Raw genomic sequence first — 12752 nt, 5'->3', positions numbered from 1 at the left:
TAATTGAAGATTGCAATGAAAGGATAAAGTGTAACCTTCCATTCTCATGGTTTTCTGTTTAAGGTTTTCTCCTCAGATACAAATTCCTGTTTTGGATAAGCCATCACTGAATTCCTCCTCAGCCTCGCACAGAGCCCGCACATTGATGTGAAGAGAGCCATGTTCCTCTGGCTATTTGAGCATGCGACACACCCAAGATCTGTTGTAAGTAAACCAGTTACCGTGCAGCAGTTACACACCAGATGAAATGCCTGTACTGTGTGCCAACCCTCGTGATACGTATGGCCCTGTCTTACAAGCAATGCTACAGCTTCTGCTACACCTTCATCCCCACAGCTGGCAAGTAAGAATCGTCAGGCTTCATGGTCTCCTGGGTGAGGCAAATCACTGGCCAGGTTTTCCAACGAAATCAAGCTTTAAGTAGTCAACACTTAAATACAAAGGCAGCATGAGCCTTCTGCTTTTACGTCAGGTCCCTCCCAAGCCCCGAAATTTGCTGATGTCAGAGAATCACAGCGAGAGCCTGTGGGACCCAAGTTCCTCTTAAGCCATTTCGCTTCTCTGTCACGAAGCCGTGCGCCTCGCACCGAGCCCACGCACCGCTCACGATGCACCCGGGGGCTCCGGCCCCTCCCCGCGCTCCCCCGCTGCCGGGCCCGGGGCCGGGGTAAGCGGATCCCGGCCGCCGGTCGCCGCCTGCCCCCACCCCCGAGGCCGGGCGCTCCGGCAGTTCCGGCCCCGTGATCTCCCCACCCGCCGGGGAAGCAGCTCCGCACCCATGGGACGCCGAGGGGGCGGCGGCGACCGCAGCGGCTCCCCGGAGCGGGGGACGGGGACCCGCAAAGGTGCAGGGGGGGCAAAGGGAGAGGGGCCGGGGGGGACGTCGCGGGGGCTCCCGTGGCCGTAGCCGGGCGTGGAGCCAGGAGACCCCGCCGGAGAGAGGGGCCGAGAGCGGGCGTGCTGTTGGCCTGGGGGTCCTCCGTGCAGCCACCGGCCCCGGGGCAGGGTCGTCGCCCGCTCTGCCCGTTCCGGGAGCGGGGCCGTGGGGCTGGGCGCGGCGGCTGCTGCCCTGCGGCGTCCCGGGAGCCGCGGGCCTCTGGAAAACCCCCTGGCCGGGGCATGCCTCCGGGTGCCCGGCCGGCGTGGAGGGGTTGATCCGGTGGAGGTCCCGCCGTCGAGGGCCGCCGGCCACCCGGGGCAGCCCTGGGCTGGCGGGGAGGCAGACGGCGCCTGGCTCCGGGCTGCAAGACCCACCCGAGAAATGCCGGGAGGTGATGGGTATCGTGTGGGCTGCGGCGTGCGTGGGGCCGGCTGGGAATGAGCCCCGTGCCGGCATCCCGTGGGGCTCGCCTTGTGCGTGGAGGCTAGATAACCCCACCTGTGTGCTGTGGATCTTCACGGAGGTAGGAGGGTGCCCGGGCAGACCCCTGTGCTGGCAGCAGAGTGACCACCAGTGAGAGAGGACTCTCCTTTTGCAGCCTTTCAGGGCCACCTCGCCCACTGCTACTGCCTGCGAAGTTGGACACAAGACACGGCAGTGGCAGGTCGGTGGGTCCTTCCCACCTCCAAACCCAGCTCACTTCTGGCTCCTGGAAGGGAGATAGGAAGAAAAGGAGACTCTGAAAAGCTGTTGCTTTGGGATAAGGCTGGATGTTCCTCAGGACAAATTTGGGGCTCCGGAGCTAATGACTTGTCTTATTTCTCTTATCCATGCCATGTTTAGGCATCAGGTCAACCTCAAGCTTACTGTCCGCCTTCATTTGTTCCATGCTCATTTCTTTCTTTTTTGATCACTTTGGAGTGTCAGGAACTACCTCACTATTAGGTTAAGTAAGTCCTGAATGATGTAATTTAAATTCGGAGTAGTTCAGAGTTCTTGTTAGCTAAGTACCTTTGTGATGACAAGCTAAATGTTACACACTTCCTAGTCTTCAGCTCTGCTCCCAGCCTGCTCTCCACGGAAAGTGAACTTTTTTTGGAACATCTTCATGGGTCCTGGGCTCTACTACCCTGTCAGCTGGTTGTGGGGTTTTTTTTGTTAAAATTCCTGACATTTCTTTTTTCAGGTCTATTCTCAAATATCTGGTTATGGCGAGGTGTTGCTGGAGTCCTTGCTGCTGCTGTCATTTTGATTTTGTGTATTCAGATTGGTAAGTGTGTAAATCATTTAAAAAGAAAATATCATTAGCCTTAGAAATTACCAGGGTTTTACATTGTCAGAAATCCCTCAAAACCTCAAGCGGTTTATTCAGTACTTATGTTATCTCAAAGTTAAATAGATGTCTCATGACATATTGCTTAAAATTGTGGTCAAGTGTTAGAGAAATGACTCCATTAGTTGCAGTGGTGTTAGGGAGTGCTCAGTTTAGTTTTAGTGTACTTCTGGCATTCAAGTTTATAAACTCACTGTTGGTCTTCATCCAAGTTCAAGAAAACAAAAAACAAATGGAAGATTGTTCTTTGCAATCAATCTGTAGTCCTTCAGAAAAGAACACTATAATAAACAAAGCTATTAATTCATCTGCAAGGAAGCAACGTTTGCAAAAACTATAGTTGTCATTTAAATTGTAGAAGAGTCCTTGGAGGATACGTTGTTATCACCTTCTCAGTTACTTCTACCAGCCTGCCCCTGATCATCACTTTAAAGGTGTGCCAGCAACCATAAGGGTGCAGAAGCCAGAGTATATAATTAGTTTACAATAATTATTTCTGCTGGGCAGAAGTAATAATGCTATGGTTAGACTTAGATGATTTTCGATGGTGCATTCTAAAACAAGCTAAAAAGCTCCAGAAACCTTTTCCAGTTGGAAGAAATAGGTAATTGTTTTTTGTCTTTTCGCAGTAAACCGTTCTTTGGCCAAAGATTTTCCTGTGTGTCCTTCCCTGGAACACTGTCCATCAGGTTGGCTCTATTTCCAGAGGAAATGCTACTACCTCTCAGAGAGTGAAGCCAACTGGAACTCCAGTCAGAGCCTCTGCTCTTTGCACAATGCTTCCCTCCTGGTGATCGAAAATCATGAGGAACTGGTAAGGGAACAAAAGGAGGGTCCTGGTTTCACCCCATCTCACTTCTAGGGAGCTGCACAATGAACCAGCGTGTTCTTCCAGCCTCTTTAAGCTGAACAGTTTGAAAGGTGACACAAAGACCATGACAAGTCACAGCTTGCAAAAAGCTGCGTGCCTCCTCTCCCTCCAAACAGCAAACAGATTTTAGCAGTTGGTGTTTTAGAAAATGCCGGAGGCTTATCTGAGCTAAATTAGATGCTGCTCACAGTTCTAAACACTCACAATGAAGGCAACTATCAGGGTAAGCACTGTTGTGTCTCATTTGTCTTTAATTAGACAACTGTTCTCTGTTACCAAGATAGGCTAATGACAACCAAGTTGGTAGATATGTTAGTCTTGACCTTTGGAGTTAGGAGAAAGTTATCCTAACCACAGCTTGGAGCATCTTTTTCTGTATTATACTACAATGTTAGGAAAGATTCCACCTAGCTCAAAGACTTAGGAAAATATGTTCTTCCATATCTGTTACAGACCTTGATATCATTTGCTGCAGTATTTTAAAACATCCTCTCTCTAGGTCAGTAGATCCCATTACAGACACCAGTATAATGGGCATACTGGGCGCAGATGCCAATCCTGTTGCACGCACTGTGCCAAGGATCTTTCTTTACTGATCTCTAACACATGTTCAGCAAATACTTGCCAGCTGATAATAAAAAGGCAATATGACGAAGACACATCAGCGATGCAGAAATGCATTAGCTGCAAAGGTGTTCATTGTTCTTTGAAAACTTTCTTGTGAAGAGACAGTAAAATGATGTGTTTGCAGTTCCATAGCAGTTCTTAATATTCAGTAGTATACTTGCATTCTCGTAATTGGCATTTCTATCACCACAATATCTGAATGCTGCAGGGATCCTGTCTCAAAATTATTCCATTTGATTTCTGATTGAGTTGTAAGTTCTGTTTCAGTTACGAGGATCACACAAAATCCAGATGCTGCAGTACTCTGTAGATTTAATCTTTAATACTGTTTCTTCTGGGAGAAAGGCAAGATCATTGTTTTGCTTTCTAGCCCTGGACTTGTATTTTGCTAACTGGACTGAATATGCAAAACTTCTTTTTTCATATGGGTTTGTTCCTACAGAGTTTTATGGTGAAGATAACAAAGCAAGACCCATGGATTGGACTTTATAAAAGAAATGAAGAGTTCTTTTGGGTAAATGGGAAAACATTAGACAATAAACTGTAAGTTGATGTTGAGGGGTTTTGCTGGTGATACTATATTATAGGGGAGTAAGAGAGGATAGAGATATAGACAGTGACTTGAAAGAAATACCTATAATGATGTTGAAGGGATGACTATGGAAGGAGCATGGAATACAATAAAGATGTCACATAGTGTTGTTAGAACTGTGACAGATGAAAGTTAGGAGATAAATTTGTAATGCCAGGTTCAGAAACAGGATGAAATGGGAGCTCATGGCAACAGACAGTATAGCAAAGTGAAAGTTAAACGAAGAGACCACCAAGATACTGAAGCAATGGGGGGAGGAATGGAAGATTACAATAACACAAAGTCCTTGTTAGAGAATATATTTTGCAAAAGTGCAAACCTGCACGCAACCTGTGTGAGGTTTATAGCAAAGATGTTTGGGAGGCTTCTAAGAGATGTTTTCGTACTTCTTATGGCATGTGCCTGCAAAAAAGGCTGCTGGAGGGAAAGGTGAAGCTGTGAATTTAAGTTGCATGAGCTATGCTGTGGTAACAGCTGTATGTTCTGTCCCACCAGTGTCGGATGTGGGGCAGTTTGTTCCTTCCACCAATGGTTGTCTCATCTTTTCAGAGACTGCTGCTTCTCGTGCTGGGGCAGCTGCCGGCTAGAGTTGGTAGAATTACCAGTGACAGTAATAAGCATTGAGATTTCACAAGTCTGAAATTAACTTAAGAGTATTTAAATTTTCCACTTTTTAAGTTTGTGACAATCACTAGTGGTGCCTGACTATATTCAGTTCATCCCCAAGACTTGAGGGCTTGATCTGATAAAGACCTTACGCAGTTAATGTGAGATGTGAACAGCATGTAGGCATCTCAAGTTGAAAATTGTGGTCCTTCCCACTCTTGCTTATCCCCTGCCTGCGATACAAACATCCACTGATGCTTTCATTTTCAGTATTGAAGTTCTTTACGTTCTTAGACTTCTGCCTCTGTGCGTGCCTCAAACTGCCCCTCCTGTCGTTATAAGGGCGAACACCTTGACGTCTTAAGCTCAGTTGCTATTAGAGTCATGTTAACACTGGTGGGGATTTGTCCCTTGGCCTTTCCAGAGACAGTACTAGTTTGGTTGGCCTATTCACAGAGCACTATAACACTTTGTTTGAAAACACAGTTGGCGAAGGAGACCCTTACCTCTTACATAGGGACACCTACAGTGTGGAAACTGAGGTTCACTTCCTGTTTTCCACCACCCCCTTAACCATGGTGCAGTGTTCGGTTCTGAGGAAGAGGGAAATGAGAAAGGCATTTGTTTCACAGCTTCTGCTAGGACTTTTTAGCTGTATAGAAGGATGTGGGTATCAAAGGTGGAGCCAGTCTTGATAGCACGGCATCCTTGAGGAGGGTAAACCTGAATTCCAGTCTCCACTCTAAGGGCATATTTCACATTAAGCAACTACTAGACAAGATGCAGGAGTACTGTAAGTCCTAGATTTTGTATTCTGGGGGCCAAGTCCCATTAAAAAAAAAACAATCTTTTGGTATTCTCTTCAAAGCACAAGCTACCATCCTCCTGCGATGCCTTGCCTGTGGTAAATCAGGCACTGTACAAAGAGAACCTCTGATCCCTTTAGTTCCCTTCTGTCTATTCCATTACTTGATCGTGGGTGTCAAAGTAATCCTGTCTTTCATTCTCCCTTACAGGTTTGAAGTAAAAGGCTCTGGAAACTGTGCCTATCTTGAGTCAAAAGGCATCTCGGCCTCTGGATGTTATTTAACCAGGAAGTGGGTCTGTAGCTTGAATATTAGCTTAGCATGATAAAGGTGGATGAAGCCACCAACCCTGACACTCAGCACTCTGATATGATGTCTACAGAGGCTATGTCTATACTCTGGGACCTGGGAACACATCTCAGCTCCTGCCTGGAGGTGAATGACTTTTCTGGTAGCCAGAATTCTCCACCCATGGAAGAAGCCTCTGTTTTTTAAAGATATTTTAAAGGCTTGCTTCAGCATCTTGCTAAGTCATTTCCTTGCCCCATTTTTCTAGCTGCTGCTCAGCTTGTAGTTTCTTTTTGTTGTGTCATCAGTTATTTCTTCCATTAACTTTTCTCTTGTGGGATCCTAAGCAGCTGCTTTATCTTTTCCTTTTTGGTGTGCAGTTGGAGGTATTTGTTCTGCTTCTCCCAAGCTCTGTGTGTGCAAGGATGGGTTGTGAAGTGGGTCCGCCTCAAGGTCTGCCAGTGCCTCTCAAGACACAGGGCGATGCAGAAACGAGCAGTGTTGTTTTAGACGAGATCATTGCATATTTTGCTCTCCTAGTTTGATGGGGTGCATCTTGTGTGACTCTGCATTGCATTCAGTGTTTTATTACTGTTATTTTACATTCATCTTGTTGAACTAGTTTGACAGTATTATCATTGGGATTCATGTAGCTGCACAGCACCTAAAGTTCTCCTTCCCACAGCACTTAGCCAAAAAAAGTCAGAACAGATAGAGTATTTATTTGCCTGAGCATCTGCACTGATGGGGAAAAGGAGTTTGAACTGAAGAAGTAACAGTGAAGCTGCAGGCGTTAATGTTGTAAAGTTAGCAATAGTCCTCAGTGCGAATAGGCAAAATCATGAGTAGAAAATGAGAATTAACAGCAAAGGACGTTTCTCCGTGGTTTCCTTGTGTCCTGTGCCTGTCGGAGCGTGAGGCTTCTGAGCAAGTGGTAGGTTTCTGGATGGACAATCAGTGTTCTCATCTGTGTGCGTATCGTTTTCAGCAGCAGCACCCGGTGCTGTGAGCCTGAACAGAATTAGGGCACAAACCCGCTGAACTCTGTCTACTCATTTCTAGCAGATACCCTGAAGATTAAAAGTGCCATTTGACCCAGAGGAAGCAAAGCAGCTTATTTTCCTGGAAGGACTAGTCCTGTCGGGTTTCTAGAGAAGGAAGAATGGGAAGTTCGCATGCATAGCAGGGCAAAATACTTCCCTGCTCGGAATAAAATCTGGAAAATTGGTTTTCTTGTGACGTGGGTGCTATATAGAGGTATTTAAAAGACATGTAGGCGTGGTGCTTAGGGACGTGATTTAGTGGTGGACTTGGCAGTGTCAGGTTTACGGTTGGACTCGATGATCTTAATGGTCTTTTCCAACCTAAATAATTCTGTGATCCTATAGAGAGGACTATGTACTCTGCGGGACTTCTGGAAGGAGCAAGTGGAGCCGTTTTTGGAGTAGCCGCTAGAGTGCACTGTAGTTTCAGAGAAGGGAAGATAATTGTGTCTTCTCGTATTTTAACAATGTAAAATTGTACCATGTGTGACAGGTTATTTGGAGTGTTGTTTTTTTTTCTTTGTCCTGTTTGTAATTACTTTTGCCTTTTTAATGCAAATTTTATTTGCTGTCTAGTTTTGTTCAGCGTCTTGTTTATGCCTTCATTATTTTCTGTGACAATAGGACTACTGTAACAGGACTGCACAGTATGGATATTGCTAACAACTTGTGACTTTAAGATGTTTATTTATATATGATCACTAATTTTGCTGAACTGCACTTTTTTAATGCCTTATATTCTTTATAGGCACAGTAACAGGACTCTACAGTATGAATAGTCTAATAATCTATGTGTTAATTTATATGTACCTAGCTGGGGAGGGTTATTCTGCAATTTTTAAAATTAACTAGCTCTGAAGGTGTCACGGTTTAAAGCTGGGCTGGCTATTAAACCGGTGGCAGATGCTCTCTGTTAACCCTCCCCCTGCCCCTCCCCAGAAGGGAAAGGGAAAGGGAAAGGGAAAGGGAAAGGGAAAGGGAAAGGGAAAAGGGAGAGAGACTTACGGGTTGGAAAGTTAAAACAGTTTTAATAAACTATAATAATGAAAAAGAGTATAATAATAATGGAAATAATTACCTTTCTGCATAACATCCCTACTGGTGCCTCAGTGATAACTACAAACTTTGAGTGTTATCAGTCCTAGAAGCAGACACTGTCTGCAAAACATGCAGTTAGTTTCAAAAAGTGCAGTTACTTAGAAGAAACTTAGCTGAAAGTAAAAATCACTGAAAGTAAAATTGGTCTGTTTTAGGCCAAACCAGGACATTCCACCCCATATTCCATCCCATACACGTCATTCAAACCAGGACAGAAGGATATGATATGTGCAATAGTCCTGAAAAGATACTCAATAAATATCTTTCCAGAGCCTTTGAATTACAGCAATTTGTGTCTTAATATTGTGCCATTAAAAGTATTTTTCAGCTCAGGCACTGTATGGGGAAAAAAAATCACCAGACTGAAGCAGAAAAATATTTTCAGGTTTTGAATATGAAAAGATCTTTAATAATAATGTTGGGTTTGACATGAGACAAGACATTTGACCCCCAAAAGAATGCATTTCACTTTCTAACACTTCTAACACATTTTCACTCTTCAAAATGTGTCAGACTTTTCACAAAAGCATTTAACTGAAATGCTGAAGTAAGTACTTCTCTGGAAATGCTGAAATGCGCATAGTGAAACACACATAGTACAGTAACTTTGTAGGGAAACGTGGAATTTTCCACAGTTCACTCTTGCAAAAATTTCCAAGTATTTGCATTAGGGGCAAACCAGAGGTACATTTCACAAATTTAGTAGAAATTGTAAGTGATAAGAACTATTCACATACCATGTTGTGTCTTAGCCTTTCTTAATGAGCTGATTTACCTGAATGTTTCCTTTAACAACAAAATAACATCGCTTTTACATTTTTTTTCCATCAGTGTCATCCATGGATAGAGTCCAAAAATGGGAAATTTTGGTTCTTAAAGGAGGTTTTGAAGAAACTGTGAGGACAGTAGGTTATAATGAAAGCTCTTTTGTAATCTGACTCTTAATGGGTACAATTAGCATCTTCTTTAGCATCTTGGATTTTAATGTTAGGGTTTGTTTTGTTTTGTTTTGTTTTTTTTCTCGAAACACAGTTCATCCCACATGGCTAGCGTAAAAGAACATAAAATTATAGTAAAACTCCGGGAACTTAGAATCTCCCCTGACTGGTCCTGAAAGGGCCTTGAGGTCCCTTGCGCTATAAATTATTGCATAATTCTATGAAATGAGGTAAGAATTCAGCTTCTTATTGTGGAAAACAACAGAGTAGAGTTAACTTCAGGGGCATTTGAAGAGCTCCTGCCTGAAATTGAACTATGGTGGGTAAAATTAAAATTTACTTAAGTAACCGTGCCTCTAAACATGGAGAAGTAGATTTTACACCTTTGCAAGACAGCAGTATGTAAGTATGAGAGTGCCTCAGCTGCTTTGCCCCATGGTCTGAGAATATGAGACTAGAGATTCACAGTTTAGGAAGGGGACTAACTTTTGTGCTTTTTGAATATTAGCTTTCACATTAGAAGTGTTTGATACTTTACTCAAAGAAAAAAGTTGGTTCAGTTGCCAGTTGAATTGTCCAACCTGTCATTTAGATAGGACTCAGATGTCCCATCCAGGATATGGGACAGGGCTGGAGGCAGGTTCATCTTTGACATAGGTCAGGCAGAGGCTGAAGACCCAGAGAGTCTCAGGAGGAGAGGCTGGTGAGAACCCTTAAGGCTTATTAGAGCACTCAGGGCCATGGAAATACCCAAGAGGTGGTACATGATTTGCAAACAGGAGGAAAAAAGTTTTATTACATCTCCACTTCCATTTTCCACTATGTTATTGTTTTAATTTCCCTGTTTACGTATTACTTACCTTCCTCACTTTTGCAACACAAGTCACTGGAAATAGCTCAAAAATGGTGCAAACATTTACTTCACATTTGGTCACTCTGTTTCAAAGACACATGCTAGCTACAGATCTAGAGAGTTACTATCTTTATTAGACTACGGTGTTTTTAAAAGTTGAAACAAGTTACGTGTGTGATTTCTTAAAAATCAGTTCATGGCATTTGTTCTTTTTTTTCAAATATGTGAATCTAATAAAGGCACTAAGTCAGACTGCTCTCAGCAGTTTTGTATTCTAGATCCAGAAATCCATGACACTTGAATGCCCAAGTAAAGTATTTACTGAATGAATCACAGAATCACAGAATCAATCAGGTTGGAAGAGACCTCTGTAATCATCGAGTCCAACCGTTGCCCTTACACCACCCTGTCAACTAGACCATGGCACTAAGTGCCATGTCCAGTCTTTTCTTAAAAACATCTAGAGATGGTGACTCCACCACCTCCCTGGGCAGCCCATTCCAATGTCTAATAACCCTTTCTGAAAAGAAATTCTTCCTAATGTCCAACCTGAACCTCCCCTGGCGAAGCTTGGGGCTATGTCCTCTTGTCCTATCGCTAGTTGCCTGGGAGAAGAGGCCGACTCCCACTCCGCTACAACCTCCCTTCAGGTAGTTGTAGACTGCAATAAGGTCACCTCTGAGCCTCCTCTTCTCCAGGCTAAACAACCCCAGCTCCCTCAGCCGTTCCTCGTAGGTCATACCCTCCAGACCCTTCACCAGCTTGGTCGCCCTCCTCTGGACTCGCTCCAACACCTCAACATCTTTCTTGAAGTGCGGGGCCCAGAACTGGACACAGTACTCAAGGTGCAGCCTCACCAGTGCCGAGTACAGAGGGACGATCACTTCCCTAGACGGGCTGGCTACACTATTCCTAATAGAGGCCAGGATGCCATTGGCCTTCTTGGCCACCTGGGCACACTGCTGGCTCATGTTTAGCCAGCTGTCGATCAGCACCCTCAGGTCTCTTTCTGCTGGGCCGCTTTCTAACCACTCTTCCCCCATCCTGTAGCGCTGCATAGGGTTGTTGTGGCCGAAGTGTAAGACCTGGCACTTGTTCTTGTTGAACCTCATGCCATTGGTCTCGGCCCATCTATCTAACCTGTCCAGATCCCTCTGTAGGGCCTTCCTACCCTCCAGCAGATTGACACTCCCACCCAGCTTGGTGTCATCTGCAAATTTACTGAGGATGCACTCAATCCCTACATCTAGATCATCTATAAAGATATTGAACAGCACTGGCCCCAGAACTGAGCCCTGGGGAACACCGCTAGTGACCAGCCACCAGTCAGACTTTGCCCCATTCACCACCACTCTCTGGGCTTGGCCATCCAGCCAGTTTTTAACCCATCAAAGAGTCCACCCATCCAAGCCCCGGGCAGCCAGTTTGTCTAGGAGGATGCTGTGGGAGACAGCGTCAAATGCCTTACTGAAGTCTAGATAGACTACATCCACAGCCCTGCCCTCATCTACTAAGCAGGTCACTTTGTCATAGAAGGAGACCAGGTTGGTCAAGCAGGACCTGCCTTTCATGAATCCCTGTTGGCTGGCCCCAATGCCCCGATTGTCCTGCATGTGCCGTGTAATGGCACTCAGGATGATCTTTTCCATCACCTTGCCTGGCACGGAGGTCAGGCTGACAGGCCTATAGTTCCCTGGATCGTCCTTCCGACCCTTCTTGTAGATGGGCGTTACATTTGCTAATTTCCAGTCAGCTGGAACTTTTCCAGTTAACCAGGACTGCTGGTAGATAATAGAGAGTGGTTTGGCAAGTTCATTTGCCAGTTCCTTCATTAGTCTGGGGTGAATCCCATCCGGGCTCATAGCCTTGTGGGTGTCCAACTGGCACAGCAGGTCACTAACCGTCTCCTCCTGGATTACGGGGGGATGCACCCACAAGGATTAATTTCACCAGCCTTTAGCTTCAGTACCTCATCATCATACCTTCCAGGCAGTATCTATGGTTCCATGTTAAAGAATTTGCAACATAAAGGGACAAAAGGTAGGTAGAAAGGCAGGCTATCATCTTCATTTCCTTGCACTGCAGTGTGGTCTTATGTCCAAGCCCCTTCCCTAGCTAAGAGCTTGCTTTCAGGTCCAAAGGTTCAGCATCAGAAGAAGATGGGAGCCATCAGCTTACTAACCACAAGTATTATGAGTCACTTCATCCTCAGTCTGGCATCTCTATACCCAGCAGTTGTGCAGGTCAGCTCCGAGTAAGTATAAGACACTGTCTAATAAACACATTTTTCCGAGCCCTCAAGTGGATTCTGTAAGTCACAATTAGAATGTAAGGAAAAAACCCAAGCTTCAGAAAACACTAAAATATTGAAACCCAAATAAAAAGTTCCTTCAGCTCAGCAGCGCCTGCCTCAAGGATACGTACAACAGCAGTGGGCTCCAACGCACTCTTCAGCCCCCGCAGATGGCATCTTTCCTGCACCTCACGCAGTTTGTGTGCACAGTGCTCATCCTCACGTGAGTACCTCTTCTCCCCTGTCCTTTCCTAGAGGCAGCCGCTGCCAATGTCTGTCCGTGGGAAGGTTCAGCACCCCCAAATCCACACAAGTTGACTTGTGGTCTTGTTGCGTGACCTTCACATACTGACACCTGGCAACTTTCGAGTTCCCTGTTTGTATCAGACAAAGTCTTAGGGAGCACAGAACAACAACATGCAAATTTCTGTGCAAGTCTCATAAAATTATTTACATCCCATGTTGCTTTATGAGTAAAATGGGTCTTCTGACAAAAAGGTCTGCCTGTTGTCTGACAGTTTGGC

The 12752-nt window shown here is 45.1% G+C and overlaps 1 protein-coding gene across 1 annotated transcript; it reads left to right on the top strand.

The window, feature by feature from the left end:
• The first annotated feature begins 745 nt into the window (after positions 1 to 745).
• LOC137664388 (C-type lectin domain family 2 member L-like) lies at positions 746 to 10196 on the top strand. Its single transcript, XM_068402346.1, has 5 exons — positions 746 to 845; positions 2067 to 2150; positions 2843 to 3027; positions 4154 to 4254; positions 5926 to 10196. Exons 1-5 carry the CDS (start codon positions 779 to 781, stop codon positions 6038 to 6040), a joined length of 552 nt encoding a protein of 183 aa, XP_068258447.1. The 5' UTR covers positions 746 to 778; the 3' UTR covers positions 6041 to 10196.
• Positions 10197 to 12752: the final 2556 nt, after the last annotated feature.

The sequence above is a fragment of the Nyctibius grandis genome, chromosome 5, assembly GCF_013368605.1.
Source record: "Nyctibius grandis isolate bNycGra1 chromosome 5, bNycGra1.pri, whole genome shotgun sequence".
NCBI lineage: Eukaryota > Metazoa > Chordata > Aves > Nyctibiiformes > Nyctibiidae > Nyctibius > Nyctibius grandis.
Note: the sequence above shows the minus strand (reverse complement) of the source record. Positions and strands in the feature narration are given on the sequence as shown.